The 23397-nt window shown below is 38.5% G+C and overlaps 1 protein-coding gene across 4 annotated transcripts in view; it reads left to right on the forward strand.

The window, feature by feature from the left end:
- Positions 1-22968, forward strand: part of TM7SF3 (transmembrane 7 superfamily member 3) — a 50413-nt gene extending 27445 nt beyond the window's left edge. For all 4 annotated transcript variants that reach the window (XM_072798580.1, XM_072798581.1, XM_072798582.1 and 1 more), the window contains 10 exons: positions 368-518; positions 3058-3178; positions 3928-4099; positions 7978-8155; positions 12623-12709; positions 14791-14871; positions 15502-15654; positions 18973-19070; positions 19663-19825; positions 21316-22968. In XM_072798580.1, the coding sequence (XP_072654681.1) occupies positions 368-518; positions 3058-3178; positions 3928-4099; positions 7978-8155; positions 12623-12709; positions 14791-14871; positions 15502-15654; positions 18973-19070; positions 19663-19825; positions 21316-21578 (1467 nt within the window). In that variant the 3' untranslated portion in view covers positions 21579-22968. The remainder of the gene's footprint in view (positions 1-367; positions 519-3057; positions 3179-3927; positions 4100-7977; positions 8156-12622; positions 12710-14790; positions 14872-15501; positions 15655-18972; positions 19071-19662; positions 19826-21315) is intronic.
- Positions 22969-23397: the final 429 nt, after the last annotated feature.

Raw genomic sequence — 23397 nt, forward strand, 5'->3', positions numbered from 1 at the left:
GTCATATATTTAACTAGTTCTTCCATGTGTATGCATGGGTCCCTGCAGGTAGAGATGAAAAGAATTCTTTATAAGGAAGGTCTGTGTTTCTTCCTTCTTGTTTTGAGAAGGTTTGGAATAGGACATGCATAGTAGATCCAGCTTGGAATTTTTTTTTAAAGATTTTATTTATTCATGAGAGACACAGAAAGAGAGAGAGAGAGGCAGAGACACAGGCAGAGGGAGAAGTAGGCTCCACGCAGGGAGCCCGACGTGGGACTCGATCCCGGGTCTCCAGGATCACGCCCTGGGCTGAAGGCAGCACTAAATGGTTGAGATATTTTGCTCAACTCCCTATTCATGATGACTCTTTTCTATCTTATTGCAGACTCTCCTTCCCAATACTTCAGGAACAGGCACTGACAAAGGACTGGTTTCCATTCTTAGACCAGAGGAAAGTATGTGCACTTGGTACTTGGAGACTTTAGATTCTAAGCCTGTCCAAAACATGGCCATTCCACTCTCCTACTCTGAAAGAGGTAACCTTTCTGTCTTCAACTCCCTATTGACTCTCCAGAATGTGGAACTTATTCATGAAAATTCAGGGGAAAGTACAATCCTTTTAAAAGTGTTTATTGCAAGTATGATATACTGAATCAAAGATTTTAGCAGTGAGGGAGCCAAAGAATTGTATGATGATTAAAAGCCCAGGTAGGGGTATAGGAGAATGTAGTCCTTAATTCAAGAGAAATTTAAGGAGCCTTTGGAGAAGCAGTAACAGAAAGGCAAGAAACAGTCCTTAACACTTTTAGCTGGTTATTCTAGGCAAAGGAAGGCATGGAAGAAGAATGGAGAGTATTTGGAGAATGGCAGAATGGTGGGTGTGGCTGGAGCCAGAGCATGAAGGGCCTTGTATATAATTTGAGGTTTGCATTCTACTCTGAAGGAGCATAAAGAGTTTTTAAGCGGAGGAATGGTATGCATTTCATCTGTCAGAAAGTTAACTCTAGAAGCAGTATGGGGAGTGGTTTGGAGAGGGCATAGCAAGGTCAAGACTCTGTGTACCTTTAAGGGCTCAGAGTGAGAAGGTGTTTGGGAGGTAGCATTGATGAGACACAATGGCCAATGATCATGGATTATACAAGTGAGGAGCGTAGGCTTCCCATTTGGGCTATCCACTAGGAAATAGTGATGCAAAATAGGATTGAGATAGAGTTGTGGTACTGGATAGTTTAGGCAGTTGGGATGGGGTAGATTGTGACTTCACTTTAAGACACCATGAATCTGAAATGCTCATAGGAAATCTGGAAGGAAATGTGTAGTAGGGAGGGAGTTTAAGGGTGTGGAGTAGAGACCTGAGGTTAGTCCACCTGAAAGGTTCTGTGTAAAAGCCATAGAAGTAAGTAAGATTGTCCAGGCATGTACTTAGAGATTTAAGGGGAAAAATAATAGCAGATGCTTTCATAGTGCCTACCTCGTATCAGGCACTGTTTCTGGGCGATGCTAACTGCTGAGGAATAAGCATAACACTACAGAGACAAGGAGGCAAGAGAAGAGCCCGAGATTCTGCGTTAAGTAAGGAGAGGTAAATAGCACATTGCAGAGGTCAAGGAAGTGATTGAAGGTGTCTGTATGATAGTGCAATGAAAAGTCAGCAGGGGCCTTTAGTGAGAATCATTTTAGTGGCACATGGGGATAAAAACTAGATTACAGTGATTGAGGAGTCGAGGTGAGGAAATTTAGACTACTCTTACACAGTGTTCTGTGTTGCAAAGGGGAATGACCTGATAGAAAATCATAGACTGGGTTTTCATCAAGGACAGTGTACAAAGAAGTATTAGGAACAGTAGAGCTTCCATTACAATGCATATCATTTTCCTGGGTGTGGTAAAGATCTGTAAATGCAGGAAAAGGAGAGTATGAAAGAGGAGCAACATTGAAATATATGGACATTGAGTTTCTCGGTTCCAGATCTGGCTGGGGCAAGTCAGCCACCAGAATTCCAACAGTTGATAGAAACCAGGACCCAACTATGGGAATGATTGGATGGGTGTATGAAGTTGAGACCTTGTAGATCTTTAAATTGGTTTACCTGGACCTATTCTTATTTTAGCCTTTCCACTTGAGTCCACTGTAGACAGCTGTTTGCATAGAATTGAGCTCATGTCAAGTGACTTTTTTGTTTTGTCATGCTTAAGGTCATGAATAGGATTCCTAATAAGAAAAGAACAGCTGTTTTAGACACATTATTAATGTAAATGAAATACCTAAAATATGTATTTAATTAAACGTCCAAATGTTATTACAATGCATGGTCATGGGGCTCTTTTGAGGTCTTTTTTATTTTTACTCTTCTATGTGCACACAAAGAGTCTTCCAGCACTGAGGATGACACCATCGTTCTTCTTGTTGAAAGAAACATGTAAAAAGTGAACACCCCTTTCTTTACTACTCATGGAGTTCCTTTACTCCTTGGTAGTGTTTTTTCCCCCTCTATCCCTGTGTTCTTAAGCTTTTTTTTATGAGATTATAGACCCCAAAATCTAATAAAAGCCTCTCTCCTTAAGAAATTCACATATTCAGCCTTTGACATACAATTTCAGTGTTCATGAGATCCTCAAAGCCAGTTTTTGGTACCAGCTTAAGAATATCTATCTCTAGATCTTTTCAACTCTAGAGCAGGGGTTGGCAAACACAGACCATGGGTCAAAGCCTGTTTTGTACTTAAAGTTTTATTAGAAACTGCCATGTTCCTTTGCTTACATATTGTCTATGGTTGCTTTCCTGCCCTGAGGGCAGGGTTGAGTAGTTGCCACAGAGAAACCATCAAGACTGTGAAGCCTAAAACATTCACCATCTTTACAGAAAAGTCTTGCTGACCTCTATTGTAAAGCCCTTAACCTCGATTAACTTTTCCCTCTTTGACCTCAGTTCATGAGGTGGTAGTACAAAACCAGAAGCTCTATTATGTTTAACTTCTATATGGAAAGTTCTTATAAAAGTAGAGTTCTGTTTTTCTGAGTACCATTTGAATATATAAAAATTCTGTGTTGAGTAACTTCCTTATTTTTCATCCAGATCCTGTCCCTGGAGGCTGTAATTTGGAATTTGATTTAGATATTGATCCCAACATTTACCTGGAATATAATTTCTTTGACACAACTATTAAATTTGCCCCAGCAAACCTAGGCTATGCAAGGTATGTCTGTGTCCTATCTCCTAAAACTGCTTTTAGGATATGCATGACTAACTGTTGTGTAGATTTGGTGAACTCTCAAAATCCATGGTTCTCTTTAGTAAAATGGGATTGTTTAATCTTTTTTTGGAATGGAGGTAATTTAAGCATTGCAAAATACTTGAGCTGCCACTTACCAATAATACTGTCCCTCTCCATTCTTAGGAAGAGCGAGATGTTGACTCTCTATTGTGAGCTTAGAAGTACATTTAGTTTCGGTAAAGAGTTTTGAATATGGAAAGCATTCTGAAGCATGAAGCACTCGTATATTTTTGTCAGGATTTTATTTTTTTAATTAAAACTCTGCCTTAGTTTCTCCTTTAATAGTAATGATAGCTAACATTGAGAAACATTTGAATGCTGTCTGTCATTCATCCATAGTGCTGAATTCTCTGTGTTCTTTAATTCTGGCAATTTTAGGAAGAAGGGGTGGTGGTTCTTATTTTCCAGAGTGGTTCACTAAGGGTTGCTGAGATTATGTGATGTGCCCACAGATGCAGAGCTAACAAACAGCAAAGCTGGCATGTCACTCTGGGCCTGACTGACATTGACATCTGGTTATTAAACCATACTGCCTCTCACTATGCTACTTTTCTTCATAATGCCAAAATTGGAATCAATGGCAGAAGTTTGAAATTTGAGCTTTTAGTTCCTTTTATAGATGGGACATGCACCACAAGAGACTGATGTTTAGTTTTGTTGGTTGACTTTAGAGGCACGGATCCTCTGCCGTGTGACATTGGGACAGGACGGGACTCTAGGTGGAGGTTGCTGTATGATGTCTATCAGTATTTTCTGCCCGAGAATGACCTCACCCAAGAGGGGTTGCTAGAGCATCTGCAGAGGATGGCTGAGGTTCCTCAGGTGAAGGCCAATGCTATCAAGGTAAATCTGGTTCTTATAATTTGTGTGGCCAGATTGTTGAGACTTTTATAAGAGTTGAGAAGGGGAGAAGCTACCAGGAGCTTATTTCTTTACTGTTTCCTTGGTCTTCCTGGGGTTCTCACTTTATTCTCTTTCATTTTGTTATCATCTTGCTAGTAATATCCCAAGGTAATGTTGGGTTCTGTGGAGGTGCATGCAAATTATGTTTACATTTTAGTTGCTGTCACATACGTGACCTGGTAATCTTGAGCTATGGATGGAAGGGGGTGGTGATTTTTCAATGTACTCCTGTAAATATTAGATAAAAATTTTTGGCGAGTATAAAAATTATAGTATTCTGAGGAAAAAACAATGAGAAACCATTTAAGGGTATACACATTGTCATTAATATTTTATTTATTTAAAATATTCTATTTTTATTTATCTTAGAGAGAGCACGCATGCATGTGCATGTGGAGAGAGGGAGGAGGGGAAAGGGAACCAGCAGACTCTGTGCTGAGTATAAAATCCCCACCTCGGGCTCGATCTTACTACTCTGAGATCATGACCTGAGCCAAAACCAAGAGTCAGGTGCTTAACCCACTGAGCCACTCAGGCACCCCTGGCATTAATATTTAAACCCAAACTCAGAAGTCTCTAACTTGAAGCAAAAGTTTTCTCTGACCTTTTGAACCCCTGTAAATTCTTGGAATATCAAGTGTAGGGTATGGACAAGCGGCATTTGCATCACCTGGGAGTTTGTTAGAATTGCAGATTCCTTGGCTCCACCCCAGACTTACTGAATCATAATTTGCATTTTGAGGTCCCCAGGTGATCCCTATGCATATTAAAATTGAGGTTCATGCTATAGATCATTTTTGTGGAGGACGGGATTTATGTCTTAAAAGATATCTGATTGCAGTCTAATATAGAACTTCATCCTTCAGTCTAATGGTTTATGGGTAGAGTTTTTCTTGACTGCTCTGATTCTTCCCAGAAGGTTGATAGGTGACCAGATTATATAGAAGGAAATGGCTGACAGGCATATATGATTAGCCTAGAGCCTCAGTCTGTTGCAGAGCAAGATCTCATATTGTTGCCCTGTCACCTAGGATGTCATGATCACATGCTAAGAAGGAGCCAGGTATAAGAAAATTCATTGTACTTGTTTACAAATTGCTATCATTAGAGGAGACTCCTATACCAGATTACTCTGGAAATCCATCCAGGGAAGGAATTTATATTGTCTTTTTTAAAGGATGTAATTCATCCTTGTTGATGAGAGAAGGATTTACAGAGGAATTCCAGTCAGTAAATGTAGATTAGAAAGTCACCATTTTCTGCCCTCAGTGAAATAATTCAGGCAAGGATCAGCAGGTGAAAGACTGTTGGGGAACAGGATATTTCCACCATGCTCAGATTAATTCTAATTGCAAAGGGAAAACTTACTTTTCCAGTGGAATGATCTGATGGTCATTAGATCACAGGTCGATCATTAGATAAGACCACATCTTATCCATGTGGTCGGTGAGCTTCACCGATAGCAGGTTAGCTTGCATTATATGCTCATATGACACAGTCTGACATCATCACCACCGCTATCATCTATGAAGTATTCTAGCAAAGCATATTTAACCTGAATTCAGTCATCAGAGTTCATGTTTACAGGAAATATGTGGCATAAAGGAACAAAAGTTGGATACCTTTGAGCATACTGTGACAAATCCAGACTGTGGAATGTTCTATAAGACAACCGCTCTTTTTAAAAAAAAAAAAGTGAGAGAGAGAGCATGAGCAGGTGGTGGGGGATAAGCGGCAGAGGGAAAAGCAGGAGAGAATCTCAAGCTGACTCCAGCACTGAGTTTGGAGCCTGACAAGGGGCATGAGGAGAGGCTTGTCAAGGGGCTTGATCTCACAACCCTGAAATAACAACCTGATCCAAAACCAAGAGTGGGAGGCTTAACTGCACCACCCAGGCACCTCTTAAGATTTTATTTTTAAGTAATTTCTGTACTCAGCCTGGGGCTCAAACATAACTGTGAGATCAAGAGTCACAGGCTTTACCAAATGAGCCAACCAGGTGCCCTTATGAGCTGCTCTTGGGGCACCTGGGTGGCTCAGTAGGTTAAGCAACCAACTCTTGATTTCAGCTCAGGTCATGATTTCAGGGTCATAAGACTGAGCCCTATATTCGGCTCTGCATTGTACAGGAAACCTGCTTAAGAATTTGTCTCTCCCTCTCATTCTGCCCCTCCCATCCAAAAAAAAAGACAACTGCTTTTAATCTTTTTAAAAATCATTGAGTAGGTGGGAGAGAGTGATGATGGGAGGTACTGTCCTAGATATAGAGATAAATACCATGCATGAAATGGTTGATAAAGGGTGAGAAAAGCTATGAAAGACATGGTGTGAAGGGGGGGGCACCTAGTTCGCTCAGTCGGTTAGCTCTCTAACTTGTGATTTCGGCTCAGGTCATGATCTCATGGGTTGTGAGATGGAACCTACATTGTGGGGCTCTGCACTCAGTGGGGAGTCTGCTTGAGATTCTCTTTCTTCCTTTCCCTCTGCCCCTCCCCCCCACGTGTGTGCGCACACGCTCTCTCAAATAGGTAAATATATCTTAAAAAAAAAAAGACGTGGGAGAATCTGAATATAGTCTGTGTATTAGATACGAGATTATTGATTTTCTTAGCTGAGTTAAGGTATTATGGGTATATAAGAGAATATCCTTATTATACCTTGCTACTCAGAGTGTGATAGATGAATGGGTACCATTGGCATCACCTAGGAGATTGCTAGAAAAGTGGAACCTCAGGTGCCTCCTCTACCAATAGAATCTGAATTATAACACATTCTCCCAGTGATTATAGGCACATCCAGAAATGCTGTTTCAGGATGTGCACGCTACAAGTATTTAGAAGTGAAATGTCACGGTATCTAACTTATTTTAAAATGGTTCAGCAGGAAAAAATAGAGGGAAAGAAGGAGGAATTAATAAATAGGATAAAATATTAAGAATTGTTAAATCTAGGTGGTGGTATATACTTTATTCATTGTATTCTTTCAAATTTCTATAAGGTTGAATGTTTTGTAATAAAAATGGGAGTAGGAGGTAATGTTAACATTTTGTTGAACTTGACCAGTCCTTTGCCAGAACCCATATTTTTGAAGGCTAAGCAATATTTTTAAACAGAAGTTTTCTGAGAGGTTTGTAATTATTCCTGAAACTCCAACATTAAATGTCCTAACTTTTATTAGTAGGAACATATTAGTGTATTACGACTATAATAGGGCTTTTGTTTCTTCCATAACATATATTATCCATCTAAAAAACAACCTTTAAAAAAGAAGTTTCGAAGTGAAGGACCATTGCCTAACATAACTATGTGGAATGTTTTCTTATTGCAGTCTGTTAGACAAAGATAAATGGGTCCTCTCTGTGAGAAGTTAATAAATGCTTTTCTGTTGACAGTTCCATAGCTAGTAATAATAGCTAACATTTGTTGAACATGTATTCTGTGCCAAGCATTGTGCTAAGTACTGAAGAAAGAAGGATTTTCGAGCAGGATAAATATAGTTCTTGCCATCGTGTTGTTTACTGTCTAGCAGATGACAAATTTTTTATTTTGTCCTAAGTGTTTATACTTTATATCATGTTTTATTTAAATTGTTAACATTTGATGCTGTACAAAAAGTTTAGAAGCATTTTGTGTAAGAACTTCCTTATATTAGCACATATAAACTATGTAGGACAATCGTTTGACAGAGCTAAATGGGTTGGTGTATATTTTAAATAAGAATTATAATACTATGATTTAATATCATGTGTAGGTAGGGTTATAATAGAATAGCTTTTTTAAAAAACCTAAACGCTAATCACATGTTATTTTTGGCATCAGGTGGTTACCCTAACAGCTAATGATAAGACAAGTGTTTCCTTCTCCTCCCTCCGAGGACAAGGTGTTATTTATAATGTCATTGTTCGAGACCCACTTCTAAATACATCTGCTGCTTATGTTCCTGCTCACACATATGCTTGCAGCTTTGAGGCCAAGGAGGATAATTGTTCTTCCCTTGGTGAGTACATGGATTTGAACTTTGGAATTTCTTCTTTGGCTTTGCAAATCTACGTCAACCAATACAGAACTTAAGAATATTAAAAACTGCTTTTGTTTAGACTTCATTCATTCAGCATATGCATTTTGAGTCCCTGCATTGTTCCACTCTTTGTTCTAGGCATAGGGATACAGCAATGAACAAAACAAACAGAATAGCTGCCCTCCCGGAGCTTATGCTTTAGCAGGGGAGTTGAGACAGACAAAATAAATTTGTAGAATATATGTCACAGGAGAAACTGATGTGTGCAAAGAAGCAAACATTAAGTAGGAAGGGTAGATGACAAGTGACAACAAGGGAAGAATTCTGAGAGGGATGGCCACGCTAGCCCATGCGGAAAAGCTCACCATTGGGTGGAGACCCAAGGCGAGGCAGGGAGCCATGCACATTGTCCAGGCAGTACTGGCAAGCAGGAGAACAAAGGCCCTCAGCCCCAGAGCCTTCTTGATGTGTTTGAAAACCTGCAGTGAGAACAGTGGCTGGAGGACACGGAGGAGGGTGAGAGTTGTGCAGCCTGGTAGGTCACTGTGTGGGTGAAAGCGTCTATTCAGAGCAAAAGGGAAAGGCATTGGTGGGTTTGAGCAAGGAGTGCCATGATCTCACTCATATTTTGATGGGGTCACTCTGGCTGCTTTTATGAGAAAAGTCAGGGGCAAGATCAGAGACGGAGATCGATGAGCAGGCTATTGTAGTTAATTCAGGTGAGAGGACAGTGGTTTAAATAGGATGGTGGCACAGGAGGTTTTGCAAGATCATTCTGTGTGTGGATTTAATGTTTTATTCTGAAATAGTTTCTCAGATAAGACGCAGAAATACGAAGAATTTCCACATAATCTTCACTCAGATTTCTCAATGTTAACACATGCTATTTGCTTTTTATTCTTTCACTAGAGTGCACTAGTGTGCACTTTCCAAATGTACATACACACAGACAATTCTTTGAGCCACTTGAGAGTAAGTCACAGACATAAAGCCCTTTTTCCCATAAATATTTATTTTTTATGTAACCATGATCAAATTCACATGATTCACTTTGATACAGTACTGCTTTTTAATCAACAGATTTTACTGAATTTCACTAGTTATTCCACTAATGTCCTTTATAAAAAAAAAATTGGTCATGTGTTGCATTTAACTGACATGTGTCTTTGGTCTTCTGTAATCCAGGACAATTCTTGGTCTGGTTTTGTCTTTCAAGACCTTGACCTTTTTTGAGTACAGGCTAATTTTTTAGAACATCCTCCAGTTTGAGTTTGTCTGATGTTGCCTCATGATTAAGTCCACATTATGCATTTTTGGTGGGAATACCAAAAAGTGATATTATGCCCTTCTTAGGAGGCACTTGATATCTATTTGTCCCATTACTGGTGGTGATAACTTTGGATATTTGGTTAGTGGTGTATTCCAGGTTTCTCCATTGTAAAGTAATTATTTTCCCTTTAAGTATTTTTGGGTGAGACTCTGAATGTAAGTAGATAGTCCCTTTTTAAACTGTCACTTGCTAGTTTTAGGATTCCATGATCTGTGCCTGAAACTTTCATTACTAGGTGATTGCCAAATGGCAATTTTCTAATTTCACCATCTTTTAAAAGTTATTAGTTGGCATTCTATTTTTTTTTTTTGGCATTCTATTTTAAGGAAGAGATTTCTCTTCTCCCCTATTTAGATAATAAATAATTTACATAAACCTATGGATTCTTAATTCTCTGGATTATAATCCATTACTATCATTATTTTCATGTTAAATTGTCCTCATATTCGGCCAATGAATGGCTGTGTGTATTTTGAAATAGAGCCAGTAATAGTTGCTGGTTGGATGAGGCAGTTGAAGAAAGTTGTAAAACAGGACTACCATTTTGGCCAGAGCAACTAGAGAACTAGAACTGCCATTCACTGAGGTGGGAAAGATTGTTGGAGAAGCAGGTTTGGGAGGACCTATCAGGAGTTCAGGTTTGGACATGTTAGTTTGAGAACTTTAGGAAGCATTGAGATGGACATGTTGAATTGTCAGTTGGTTATAAGTATGCTGGAATTCAGGGGAAAGGTTTGAGTTGGAGATTTCCTTGAAAGCCATGTGTTTGGCCATGGACTAGATGACCTTACTGTGGAGTGAGGGTGTAGAAAAGGTCTAAGGATAGAGCCCTGGGCACTCTGGTATTTAGAGGTCCAAATAGCACTTTCCAGGAGTTTTACTCTAAAGAATAAAGTCTATCCATTGTGTTCAGGGACTAGGATTCCTTTTCCTTTGGTAGAGCTGTATCCCATCCAGTCTTCCACTGCCATGCTCAGGACCCTGGAGAGATACAGTGTAGGAAACCCAGGCAGATAAAGGTTCTATAGTTTTCACTGATCGACTTAATCTTTTCTGGGTTCCTCTATTCCCCTTCCCTTGAGCTCTTCTGCACCAGAGCCCCTCTTAATCAGAAAGCTCTCCCATTCCTCTGGGTTTCAGGCTCTACATGTACTCCTGAGGGGAAGGGTAGCTCTGATCCTATACCTCCAACCTAGAGTTGACCTGGGCTAGTGATGTTGGTCCTATTGTTGCTTTCATTTTCAAGCTTGATGTGTATGAGGACATCTTTCCTGAGCTCAAGTAGGGAGAAGGTATCCACACTGCCTTTTAATTAAAACCTTGGCTTGTGTATCATAGCCTAGAGTGAGACTGTGATGATTAAAGACCACTCTACTTGGGCTATCTCCTATCCTCCCTGTCCATTCACCACGTTGCCTTCGTTTGTCCCCTAAAAGTGCCCATTTTGTCTCTTGTGTTGTTTCTAGAGTCTACTTCTTATGAAACCTTCTGCTGTCTGGTTTTACCTGTATCATTTTTTTTTCTGTCCTTTCCCAGTACTGTGATGGTGGATTCCATTTAGTTCCTCTCTGCTGTCTAATATCACAGAGGACTGTGTTAACAGTGCGTGTCAGTTTTTATTGGGTTGGAAGATCTTGATAACTCTGATGATTATACTTGCTGGAAACTGCTACTCGATTTTCACTTGAAAAAAACTATCCCAGCAATCTCTATGCTTGTGGTATAAAGATTAAATGATAGAACAGCAATCAACCACAGGTCTGAAATAAGCAGACTGTGGCCTCTTACCTTTTGTTTCATCTTTCTTTTGGGCTCTTTGTTCTCAGAAAAGCTGCTGTGTGGGTATGTATCATACCCTGCAAATTCTGGTCTTCTGGCTGTGTTTCTTATCTGGGTATAGGTCTTTCTGATATCTCCATCTGAGCACTCTTAAGTGTTTTATGTGTTTTAATCTGTGGTAGGTTTGTAACATTTTTCACATGAGATTGTATAGGCGTTTTGTTTTCTTTTTTAGTTCAGGGATTATTTTCTTATGTTTATCTCAAAGGAGTCATGATGGTGAATTTAGTGAGTATATTTTTCTCTTTTGTAAGCTGTATCTTTCAGTTCATGTTATTTATATTTAAGGTAGTGCCGAGTAAGGACCATGAGATTTGGAATTCTTTAGCATCATGAAGTATATTGTGCTTTATTGTTAGTTATGCTACATTTTTTTCAGAAGCAGTATATGTAAGGAAGATGGGCAATAATTTGCTCATGTGTGACTTGCAGTGTAGTACATGTTTTTTTATTTTAATGTGAGTTTCAGTTAAAATCTTTTATGACGAAGAAGTTCAAAGAACCTTCATAAACTAATTGTTCAGCCTTAACAATTTGATTCATGGCCATGATTTTGTTTCAGCTCTAAACCCACCTGGGTCGCTGCCTCCCAGCCCTCCTCTGTTACTGAATTTTTTTAAAATAGCAAATCCCTGGCCATCATTTTCCTCACAAAGTTTTTGTGTGTGTGTGTCGGTATCTTAAAGATAAGTGCTGTTTCTAAAATCTATAGCCACAGTTTCACCAACACAAGTTTCAGTGAAAAATATTGAAGATAATTCCTTAATAGCATCAAATTAACAGCCAGTATTTACATTTTCCTAATCATCCCAATTGTTTTTCAGGTTTTTTTTTTTTAATTTGAATCAAGTTTCAGATGAAGTCTATACATTGTATTTAGCTGATGTGTCTTTTAAGTCTCTTTTAATCCCTAGTTTTCACTCCCGTTGCCCTCCTTTTTTCTTACAGTTTGTGAAGAAACAGAACTATGTGTGTTCTAACACACAACACCCTAAGAATATGTCACAAGTAGTGCTGCATACCTCATTAGGAAGCATAGATTGTCTGGTTACTCTTTTTGTTATAGCAGTAGCATTGATATTCATTGCCCACATAAAATTTGTTAGGGGTGGCAAGGGTATTTCCAAAGTAGGTTTATAATGTATATATTTGTTATATATGTTATAAATTAAAATAACTACATAAATTATTGTCAGCTCACTTTGCTTTATTCATGAAGCTTTAAATACAAGGCATTAAATTGGATATATCATCCATTAAATTTTCATTCTTTTTAGGAAGAGTATCAACCAAAGTGTTCTTCACCCTTTTTGCCCTGCTTGGTCTCTTCATTTGTTTTTTTGGACACAGATTCTGGAAAACAGGTATTACTGATGTAGTTGCTATTTATGTGCCTTGTGGGTTGTTTTCTTTTTTGTTTAAATTCAGCTGGGGAATTTATGACTTTTAAGGAGATGAAGCAACTGTGTATCTCTAGCTATCTTCATGGATTTGTGACTGGGTTCTTTCAGTAAAGATTTTACTTAGTTGCTGTGCATTTTAACTTTTTCTCTTAAAGTTGGAATATAAACCCCTCTTATTAAGAGGGGAACAAAATTGGATTTATTTTAAGATTTTATTTATTTATTCATGAGAGACAACAGAGAGAGAAGCAGAAACATAGGCAGAGGGAGAAGCAGGCTCCCTGCAGGGAGCCTGATGCAGGACTCGATCCCAGGACTTGATCCTGGGACTCCAGGATCACGCCCTGAGCTGAAGGCAGATGCTCAACCAGTGAGCCACCCAGGTGCCCCACAAAATTGGGTTTGAGCAGCAAACTTCTTCAGTTGCTAGGTTGGCTAGCTGACTAAAAATAACAAAGGTTGGAAATCAGGACATCTGTGTAAGAATTTGTGGATTTTGATGATAGTAATTGACCATGGTTTCAAATAAATCAAGCTGCAGGGCTATGGTATACATAGATTGACGTGTCTTCTTAGCCCTGGGAGTTTCAGACTGCAAACAGGAACTCCATGGTCTTTCCAGTGAAACTCATTCAGGGAGTGGAATACAGTGATCCCCCTTACCCGCGGGGCATACTTTCCAAGTCCCTAAGTGGATGCCTGAAACTGCGGACAGTACTCGAACCCTATATAGTATATTTTGTCCTGTGCATACATGCCTATGATAAAGTTTTAATATATAAATTAGGCACAGTAAGAGATTAACAGTAACTCTTATAAACATAATAAAATAGAATAATTATGGCAATATGCTGTCATAAAAGTTCTATCAGTGTGGTCCTTCTCTCTGAAAATACTAGATTGCCTTGCACTTACCTATGCTGATGTGAGATGATAAAATGCCCATATGATGAGATGAAGGGAGGTGAATGATGTAGGTAGAAATTATGACATAGTGTTAAGGTACTGTTGACCTGCTTCTGGACTATGGGGTAACTGAAGCCATGAAAAAAGAAACTGTGGAGGGGGGGACTACTACATAAATTATGCTAACTGAATTGATATGAATTTTTGAGCTGCTTTTTATGTAACAATGTTTGCAATTACTAAAAAATTTTCCATATTTAGTTCATTAATAAGGAGTATAAGAACATAAGAAAATAGTCCTGATCTCAAACTCTTTAAACTTGCTTTAATAAATTATGAATTGTGGGGTGCCTTGGTGGCTTAGTTGGTTAAGCATCTGACCGTTGTTCTTAGCTCAGGTCTTAATCTCAAGGTCATGAGTTCAAGCCCTGCATTGTGCTCCACGCTAGACCTAGAGCCTACTTAAAAAAAAAATTTGAAATATATAGCTCCTCCATTATTATATTTTTTTCTTGATTGAGTAGAAAATAGTGTGAAGAATGTTTACTTCCTCAAACTGTAGAATGATTCTGTAACAAAGAATTTAATTGCTAAGCTCTAGGCAAGGTCGCAAAGATACTACTAGGTATTTTAGTGGGTGAAGATAGTGATTAATTATTTATCCTAAACAGGAAATGATGAATTAAAGGAAAGTATAAAAGTCACTTTCTGCTTTGGAATAGTTTATTGTTCTTTGCCTTTTATTTTATTTTTGCTCGTGTAACAAATTGAAATTTAGCATTTAGTTTCAGATGAGACACAATGACAAAAGTATTCTGTTCTTGTTTTTAGTGGGAAGTATGAAGGTGTTAAAATGAGCTATGAGATTAAAAGATAACTTACCAATTGAAACTGACCTCTATGCAAGAAAGTATATCTAATAGTTAATACTTAAATATTGTATTCATTTAGTAATATTTACCCTTAATGACTTCTAACTTTTTCCTCCTCCAGGTATTTCTTTCCTCTGCATGTCCTAATATGTGTAAATTCTGAAAGCTTAAGCATATATTTTTAGGTTAGAAATTTAAATTGCACTGTGAAAAGAATACCTAACCATAGCTTGTATTTTTTTTTTTCTGGTGGTTTGCTACTAGAATTATTTTTCATAGGTTTTATCTTCATGGGATTCTTCTTCTACATACTGATTACAAGACTGACACTTATTAAGTATGATGGTAAGTGAAAATAATACAGTTTGGGAAGAAAGGTGCTCATAATCCTCCTTTCTTTCTATAGTTTGATCAGTATTGTGTATGATAGATATCCTGTTATATGTGTAAATAATTGGCCACCTATACTTGAAACATCTTTTCTAGACTACTAATTTAGGCCTTCTCTTCTGTTTTTTTTTTTTTTTTTTCCTTCTGGGTTTTTAATTTGCATGGTGAATTCCTTGATACTTAGGGAAATGAAGGGCCATGTTTTTTATAAACCTGTTTTCCAGCTATGTGGTACATTAAAGATAGGAGGTTTATAACAATCAAAATATCAAGATTTTCCTTACATTAAAACAAACGCAATCCATTCTTCCTTGTCATATCTAACAGAATGCTTGTTGCCCTTCTTCCTTAGCTCCGATTTATAGGTTGTGCCAAACCACACCTGTCCCTTGCCTGGGAGGTTTAGCTGACCTGCTAGCTTCCCTAGCTCTAAACAGCCCCTCCTACAGGAAGGCCTCTCCATGCTGGTTGCAGGGCACTGACCTACACAAACACTAAGGCTGGCTCTCATAATGGTACTGTGTGTCTAAAGCATGTGGGAGGAAAAGCTACCTCTGATCAGGTTCATCTTCTCCTTCTGTGCAGTCCGTCTGATTCTGACAGCCGTCACGGGAAGCGTTGGTGGGATTCTCTTGGTAGCTGCGTGGTGGCGATTTGGAATCCTCACGTTCTGCATGCTGTGTGTTGGATTAGTGCTGGGCTTTCTCATCTCCTCAGTGACGTTCTTCACTCCACTGGGTAGGAGAGGTGTCATGTTTTCTGTGTTCAGTCTTGGTTGAAAGACCTTATTTGGGCTCTCTAGGTACAAATACTGCCTCATCGGAGACTTGCGGGGCCTTGCCTGTAGAGTCTGGGAAATTTGTATTGGTGATGTAGCACTTTAGGCAGGGCCAGTACAAAGTGAATCTTAAGCAGAAGCTCAGTATATCCCACAGATAAACTTGGCACTGCTCTGATGGCAGCTGAATTGGGAACCTGGTGCTTTGTTCCTGGTTGTCTTATACGCCAACTTTCCACTCACTGTCTGCCAAATCCTGGGTGTTCTAACATACCTACTTGTCATCCAGGGTGGTATTGCAGGGATGGTTCTGGGGATATTTTTTTAAGTCATTCAATTTCTATCAGTTTTTATTTTGTTTTTTAAAACAATAAATAAAAAATAAAATAAATAATATTTTATTTATTCATTCATGAGAGAGAGAGAGAGGCAGAGTCATAGGCAGAGACATAGGCAGAGGGAGAAGCAGGCTCCCTGTGGGGAGCCTGATGCGGGGCTCAATCCCAGGACCCTGGGATCAGGACCTGAGCCAAAGGCAGACACTCAACCACGAGCCACCCAGTTGCCCCTCTGTCAGTTTTTAGAATGTGGTTAACTTAAAAGTTAGTTTTCTTTTTCAGAGGAGGCAAAATTTTCCTTTTATCCTTCTAAGATTCTTTGGCTGGTCTAATAATTAAGTTGACATAAGACAGATTAACAAGAGCAAAACAAATTTAATTTTGTATGTATAGGAACCCCTTAAAAATATGAGACCCAAAGGCAGTCAGGCAGTCAAAGCTGCTTTGTCATCCTGAGCTAAGGTATGGGGTAGGTGCTTGGGGAGGGTAATTCACAAGAAAATAAGAAGAGCAGATATTTGGTAATTAGATATTTGCCCTGTCAGGCAGTTAAGTATTTCAGATAAAATAGTTATCACTGGTAATTGCTCTCTTTCTGGGCCAGCCTCCCTATGTAAATTCTTTTAGGCAGTTAAGGAAGCAATAAAAGTTTTTCCTGACTCTGCTAGGTCTTGACTGCCTTCAACTCAAAATAATCCACATGCTATAGTGACACATTTTGAAGTGGCATATTCTCCTCCCCTTCACTTTGTGGTTGTAAAATAACTTACATTTCCTGACTGTTATCAAAAATACAAAAAAAAAAAACACAGTATTTATATTCTAAGGTACTCTTTTAGGCTGCTTCCTTCCTGTGATCCTGTTTAGTTCTTCTATAATGTACATCAACATCAGATTAAAGTTGATGAAAACGTTAGATGTAAGAAGAGCTGTCTCTTGAAGCTGTCACTGAGAATGCATGATGGTGGTTTGCATTCAAAACCTAAAGGAAACCTAAAGGTTTTTACAGAGCATAGATGGCTCTCTGAAGATTTGTTTTCCCAAGACCACAAAGAATTGACAAGCTGTGTGTTTACTGACCATTCCAAGGCCCTTTGTTCTGATGTTAGCCAAACCTAAGTCAGGTTCATTCCTATGGGCCCCCTTGCAGGTAGTTTTTTATCTAGATAGTCTGATGCAAAGTAGCAATGTTTAGATTTGGCTAAAGGACAGATTTACGGGGACGTTTGTTGAAAATGCAGATTCAGGTCCCTACTCTAAAAATGCTAAATCAACTATTTAATGAGTTCCCTTCCCTTTTTTGTTGATGTTTGGAGGATGGAGGGATGACTGGTTAGAATTTTTTTTTTTTAAAGATTTTATTTATTTATTCAAGAGAGAGAGAGAGAGAGGGAGGGAGGGAGGGAGAGAGAGAGGCAGGCAGAGGGAGAAGCAGGCTCCATGCAGGGAGCCTGATGTGGGACTTGATCCCAGGACTCCAGGATCACGCCCTGGGCCGAAGGCAGGCGCTAAACGGCTGAGCCACCCAGGGATCCCTGGTTAGAATTTTTAATAGTTGATGTGTTCACTTATAAACTGTTTCATTGCTGAAGGACAGTGTCTCCAGTGGGTGCAAAATTGTATTTAAGCGTTAAAATTTGAAAAATATTTGCTCACCTCTCAGGTCTAATTAAATTCCTACTGTTTCCATCTTATGATGTTACTAGCAAAGAGCTTTATTCTGAAAGGGTCAGTCTTCACATGCTTGCATCATAACAACCTTTTTTTAAAAAAAAAAAAAAACAAATTTTATTTATTTATTTGAGAGAGAGAGCTAGAGAGGGAGTGCACAAGCAGGAGGGAGAGGCAGAAGAGAAGGCTTCCTGCCTAGCAGGGAACCTGACTCAGAGCTTGATCCCAAAACCCCAGGATCATGACCTGAGCCAAAAGTAGATGCTTAACTGATTGAGCCACCTAGGCACCCCCACAGCAACTATTTTTAATCCCTAGATTCCTTTCCATTTTCTTTTTTTTTTTAAGCTACATGTGTATCTTGTGAGGGTTAATACAGTTAAACTACAGAATATAATCCATAAATTTACCTCGCTGCAACATGTTGTAGTTCACTTTCTGAGAATGTGGGGTCCCAAGGTCACCTCTTCTTACTATGGAACTCCCCCCTCTTTAGGGATTTATGGGTCTTAAGATAGAGGGCCACCTCCAAGTGGATTGAATGATGGTGCCAGTACTAGTATTAATTATCAGGCTTATATTCTTGCTATTTAAATTTATAAATAGGAGTTTTAATATAGTCTTCCCAGGTTACCTGCAGGTGTGCCACATTTTGGAGAAGAGTTTAGTAGAAGCGCAGGTGAGTGATTAGCTCCTGTCTTTTCTGATGCATGAGGAATCACCTCTTCCAGAATGCAGTGGCTGGGCAGGAAATGCATTGATGGTAAAAATCTAGTAAATGGATATTGCTGCTCATACTGGGTAGGAGTTCATATAGTTAGCTCTGAATGCCATTTACCTGCACTTTTTACTTTGCAGTATAAAATCAGAGTGATAGAAACATAGAGCAAGAAAGGATGATTTGGAGCTTTGACATCAAGTAGTTCAGTCTTCTCATTTTATGGGTTAGGAAACTGAGGCACAGCATCACAGCTAGTGAAGAGAAGAGCTTGGACTATTTTAGCGTCTTCTAAGTTTTCCTGGGAATAAATGCAGAGCATTTACCTGCTTGATTTACCTCCCACCCCTAACCCTTCTAAGACACATCCTTCAAAGGGGATTTTATTGGCAGGTAAATGAAAAAAGTCAGAATTCATTTCTAATTGCCAGCCTATTCTCTGGTTGTTATAATAAACCTTCGCTGTATGTCTGTGTTCAGATGTTGAGAAAATAAAATTGACCTTGGTAAACTTACCGTTACTGACTCTTGCTTGCTTTTTGCTTTTTCAGGAAACCTAAAGGTTTTTCATGATGATGGTGTGTTCTGGGTGACCTTCTCTTGTATAGCTGTTCTCATTCCAGTAGTTTTCATGGGCTGCCTAAGAATAGTAAGTGTTTCATCGAATGAGATTTATTCATTCTATTGTCCCAGGTCCTCAGTTCTTCACTTACTGCCTCATTGTGCATGTTTTATTTACCAGGGAGAGCTATGGGATAATCTTTAGGAGATGATTAATTTTAAGTAGCCTTGTTTCTGTGAAAGCAAGAGAAGTTGTGATTACAATTATCACAGTGTTTTTTTTTTCATCAAGTGGGGCAGGTCACCACTAACAGTGTGCTTTGAAGTGTGGGAGCAGAGGTTGGGTTCACTGTAAATGCACAACCTGATGGGTCATTAGTTTCAGCGGTCTCTCCAGAGGAAGTGTTCTTCATCTAATTAGACTTTGTTATTGAAGTTCTTTCATAGAGAAGACATTTCCTATGACTAGGGTAAACTGTGTTTTAAGAATTCCCTATGGGTCTAGAAGGTGGTTTTCGTTTAACCTTCCAGGTAACCTTTATTCAGCTCTGACACTTGTTCCATTTCATGGGTACTGAGGGAACAGAAGTGATTCCCTGTGATTGAGGCCAATGAGGAGGGTTAGAAACTATTCCTCATTCTACCAGTGGCAATGTCTAAACGCTTGTACTCTTCCACAGCTAAACATACTGACTTGTGGATTCATTGGCTCCTACTCTGTGGTCTTGGCCTTTGACAGTTACTTGTACACAAGCCTTTCTTACATCACTTTGAATGTACTCAAGAGAGCACTCAACGTGGATTTCCACAGAGCTTTCACAAATGTGCCTTTTCAAACCAATGGTAAGACTAAATCCAAGAACTAGAGTGATACTCAGGTAGCGCCACCTGTGCTAACAAGAGCACTTGGTAACTAGATTGAAAGGTTAATTGGACAAAAGGAGGAAACTCAGTCTAAACAGATGCTATTAGAACCTTCTGTTAATGATAGCTTATCATAGGAACAAAGAATTTAAATTTGTAAGGTGGTTCAAGTTCATACTTCTAAAAATCTGCTAAATGAACTTTGTTAAGAAATTTTGTTTTGTTTTGTTTTGTTGTTGTTGTTAAGAAATTTCTCAACCAGATTTATACTTAGGTTACCTGGTCAATTCCCAGTGGCGAGAAAAATCCTGGGAACAAAGCTGCTTGGTTGGGGCGGGATGAAGGATGAGAATGACAGCCTGATTTTTTAAAGTTATTGCCTTGTTTCCCTCCTTTAAAGAAGCATATAATTTGCTACTTGAAAGTGAAAAAGTGATTTTCGATCAGTGTTATTATTTCTGTAATTTTAAGATTCTACCCATTAAAGGTTCTCCATTAACTTTTTTTTTTCTTTAAAGATTTTATTTATTTATTCATGAGAATACACAGGAGGGAGAGAGAGAGAGAGACAGACAGACAGAGGGAGAAGCAGGCTCCATGCAAGGAGCCTGATGCAGGACTCAATCCCGGGACTCCAGGATCACACCCTGGGTTGAAAGCGGTGCTAAACCGCTGAGCCACCTGGGCTGCCCCCCTGCCCCCAACCGTTAACTTTTGAAGAAAAAAAAAAAGTGACGGAATGTTCACAAGTGTAGGATGTATTGGTTTCAGAAATGTTAAAATATGGCAGATGGAAAAGCATTCCTTGGAATTGAGGATATATAGGCACAGTCATGATTGCTGTGAATATTTAAGGACAAATCTTTCCCTCTACCATCCTGGGCCTGCCCTTGTTGGATGAGATTGATGGTAGAGACCTTGAAATCCATGTATTTTGGAAGTTTTACATACAACACAGTATTTTGTCAAGCCTTTAATAGAAGCTCAGTTGCAGTTTGTTGAATCTTTTCATGCATTTCTGTATCCACTCTGAGTGACAGGGCGTGGCACCCCATATTGAGTGGAATGGGAAGAGAGCAAGGTGGCATTTAATGTTCAAAGATGTGTTTGTGAGGTATATCTAGAGGACTGCTTTCTCCCCACCCCACCTCCCAAAAAAACACAACAAACAACTACTCCTACAGGCACTGCTCATAAAATATTGGGATTCCAAGGATCCAAACAACTGATTCCTTTACAGCCTCTCTGGACTTTTAAAGGGCTATCATAGAAAATTCCTATTTTAAAATTTAAGACTGTAGCTTCCTTATTCAAGTTCCTTGGTTTGTAAGTGAAGAACTCACCAGAAAGTCTAATATTGCCAAGAAAGAATGACAGATTTAAACTCTGGAAGGCTGTATTCGAGCTATGTTAGGTTTTAAATTACAAGAGTTCAAACTGCTTTTCTGCTGTTTTGTTTTTTTTTTTAGACTTTATTATCCTGGCAGTATGGGGGATGCTTGCTGTAAGTGGAATTACATTACAGATTCGAAGAGAAAGAGGGCGACCGTTTTTTCCTCCTCACCCATACAAGTTATGGAAGCGAGAGAGGGAGCGCAGGGTAACGAACATTCTGGACCCTAGCTACCACATCCCTCCATTGAAAGAGAGGCTGTATGGCCGACTAACCCAGATCAAAGAATTCTTCCAGAAGGAACAGCCAGCTGGAGAGAGAACACCCCTGCTTCTGTAGATGCCAAAGGGCTTAGTCAGTGTAACCTTGAAGTACAACTCAAGCATCACCTCAGCTTTGGTGTGTATGACCAGTCTGCTTCAGCCATCTGCAGTTCAAGTCTGAGAAGAAAACAGGCTTATTTATCTATCTGTGCTTTTGCACAATATTGTGGTGTCCTTATTGATATATTATCAGAAGGTTACCCTTCTTTTGTTTTTTTTTAATTGTGGTAAAATGCACATTTACTGTATGAATCAAAGTGTATAGTTCATTAGGCACTTTGTTTTTGCCTTTTATTGCATAAAATGCTAATTTAAATATTAAATTATGTCAGTTATTTGAAAATAGGTCAACTTATATAGATAATAAAACTTTGTTTTTTTTTTTTTTTTTTTTTTTTTTTTTTTTAGATAATAAAACTTTGATATGGACATAATGGCCTCATTTTTTTTCCTTTAAAGGCCTTTTAAAATAGTGTTGACATCTGATTTCTAATTTAAAGTGCATTAGAATTGTTTCTTAGGAAACCAGTTGGCTCCTTTTGAAATTCGAATTTCATAGTTCTGCTAAATTGGTTGTTATTAGCATTGATGTAAAACACAGATTCAAAAATTTTCTCTTTTGTATAAAGACTTTGTACCATCTGTGTTTTAGTGTCGAGGAGGGAGTCAAAAAGGAATTAGGTATTTAAAGGAACTGCTTTGAATTGGGAACTTGGATTCTGTACGAAGAGGCCCTTCAGTTTTGACCCTTTCTCCCCACAAGCAAGCACCTGGATGCCCTGGGCTACATACCTACTCCTCTTGGCCTTTTCTCTTCATTGTAAGAGACATTGCCTCTGGTTCTGCCTCTGGATTGTAAGCTGGTGATTCTGACATGCCTGAGTCATAGTGAGATGAGTTGTGGTGGTTGCATTTACATTTATGAGTTGACCACTATTTAAATGATGCTGCTTTTAAGAGGTTTTTTTTTTTTTTTTTTCAAAGTACAAGTTTTTGAAGCTTCAGGTAACTGAAAAATTTTCAGCTTTTGCATTTAAAGGTGTTTTGGAAAGGCTGAAACAAAGTGCAAACACACAAGACTAAATCGTTGCTTTGGAAAATCACATACAGGTGTTTACTGTTCTGTAATCCTGTTTATATGACTTTAGTGATACTTAAACTTAAAAAAAAAATTTTAAATCCTTGTAGGGATTCTGGCCTCTGCCAAATCTTTGTATATTCTAACAAAGTTACATGAAATGTTTGTTATTTTCTATACCATCAAAATGGACTGCTACTGAAGAATGTAAAGACAGAGCTTACTTTTTTGGAGGCTTGAGACAAATTGTTTAAAATTTTTCATGATTTGAGTAATAAAAAGTCAGTTTGTATAATTTTTTAATAATAAATACCTATTTTGAAAAAAATGCTAAAAAATCTATTATTAAATTTTTATGAAATTTTTTTTTACCCACTGTATTTGTACCACAGCAACAAAAACATGATAGAAGTTTCATGTATGAAATTACTTAATATGGAGAATTAAATCTTTATTTTAAACATTCAGTTTAAGCCTAAATAAATAATAGGAAATGAAGGAAATCTGAGGCAGTGTTAAAAAATATCCCTTGTTGGAAGGAAAGCTGATGTCTTTTGAGGATTAATTTGTGTTGGTGTCCTTAGCACTTTAGGTTTGTCCAATTGAAGGTAGTAGTAGTATTCCCAGAAACTAGTTATACTATTCCTTAAATGTTTTAGTTTTGATTAACTTGTTATAAGTTAGCTACCAGATTGCCAAACCACAGTTCTGTAGAAGGTTGGGATAGAAAATTGATTCTTCGAAGGAAATTACTAGA

The sequence above is a fragment of the Canis lupus genome, chromosome 25 (assembly GCF_048164855.1).
Source record: "Canis lupus baileyi chromosome 25, mCanLup2.hap1, whole genome shotgun sequence".
In the NCBI taxonomy this organism is placed as follows: domain Eukaryota; kingdom Metazoa; phylum Chordata; class Mammalia; order Carnivora; family Canidae; genus Canis; species Canis lupus.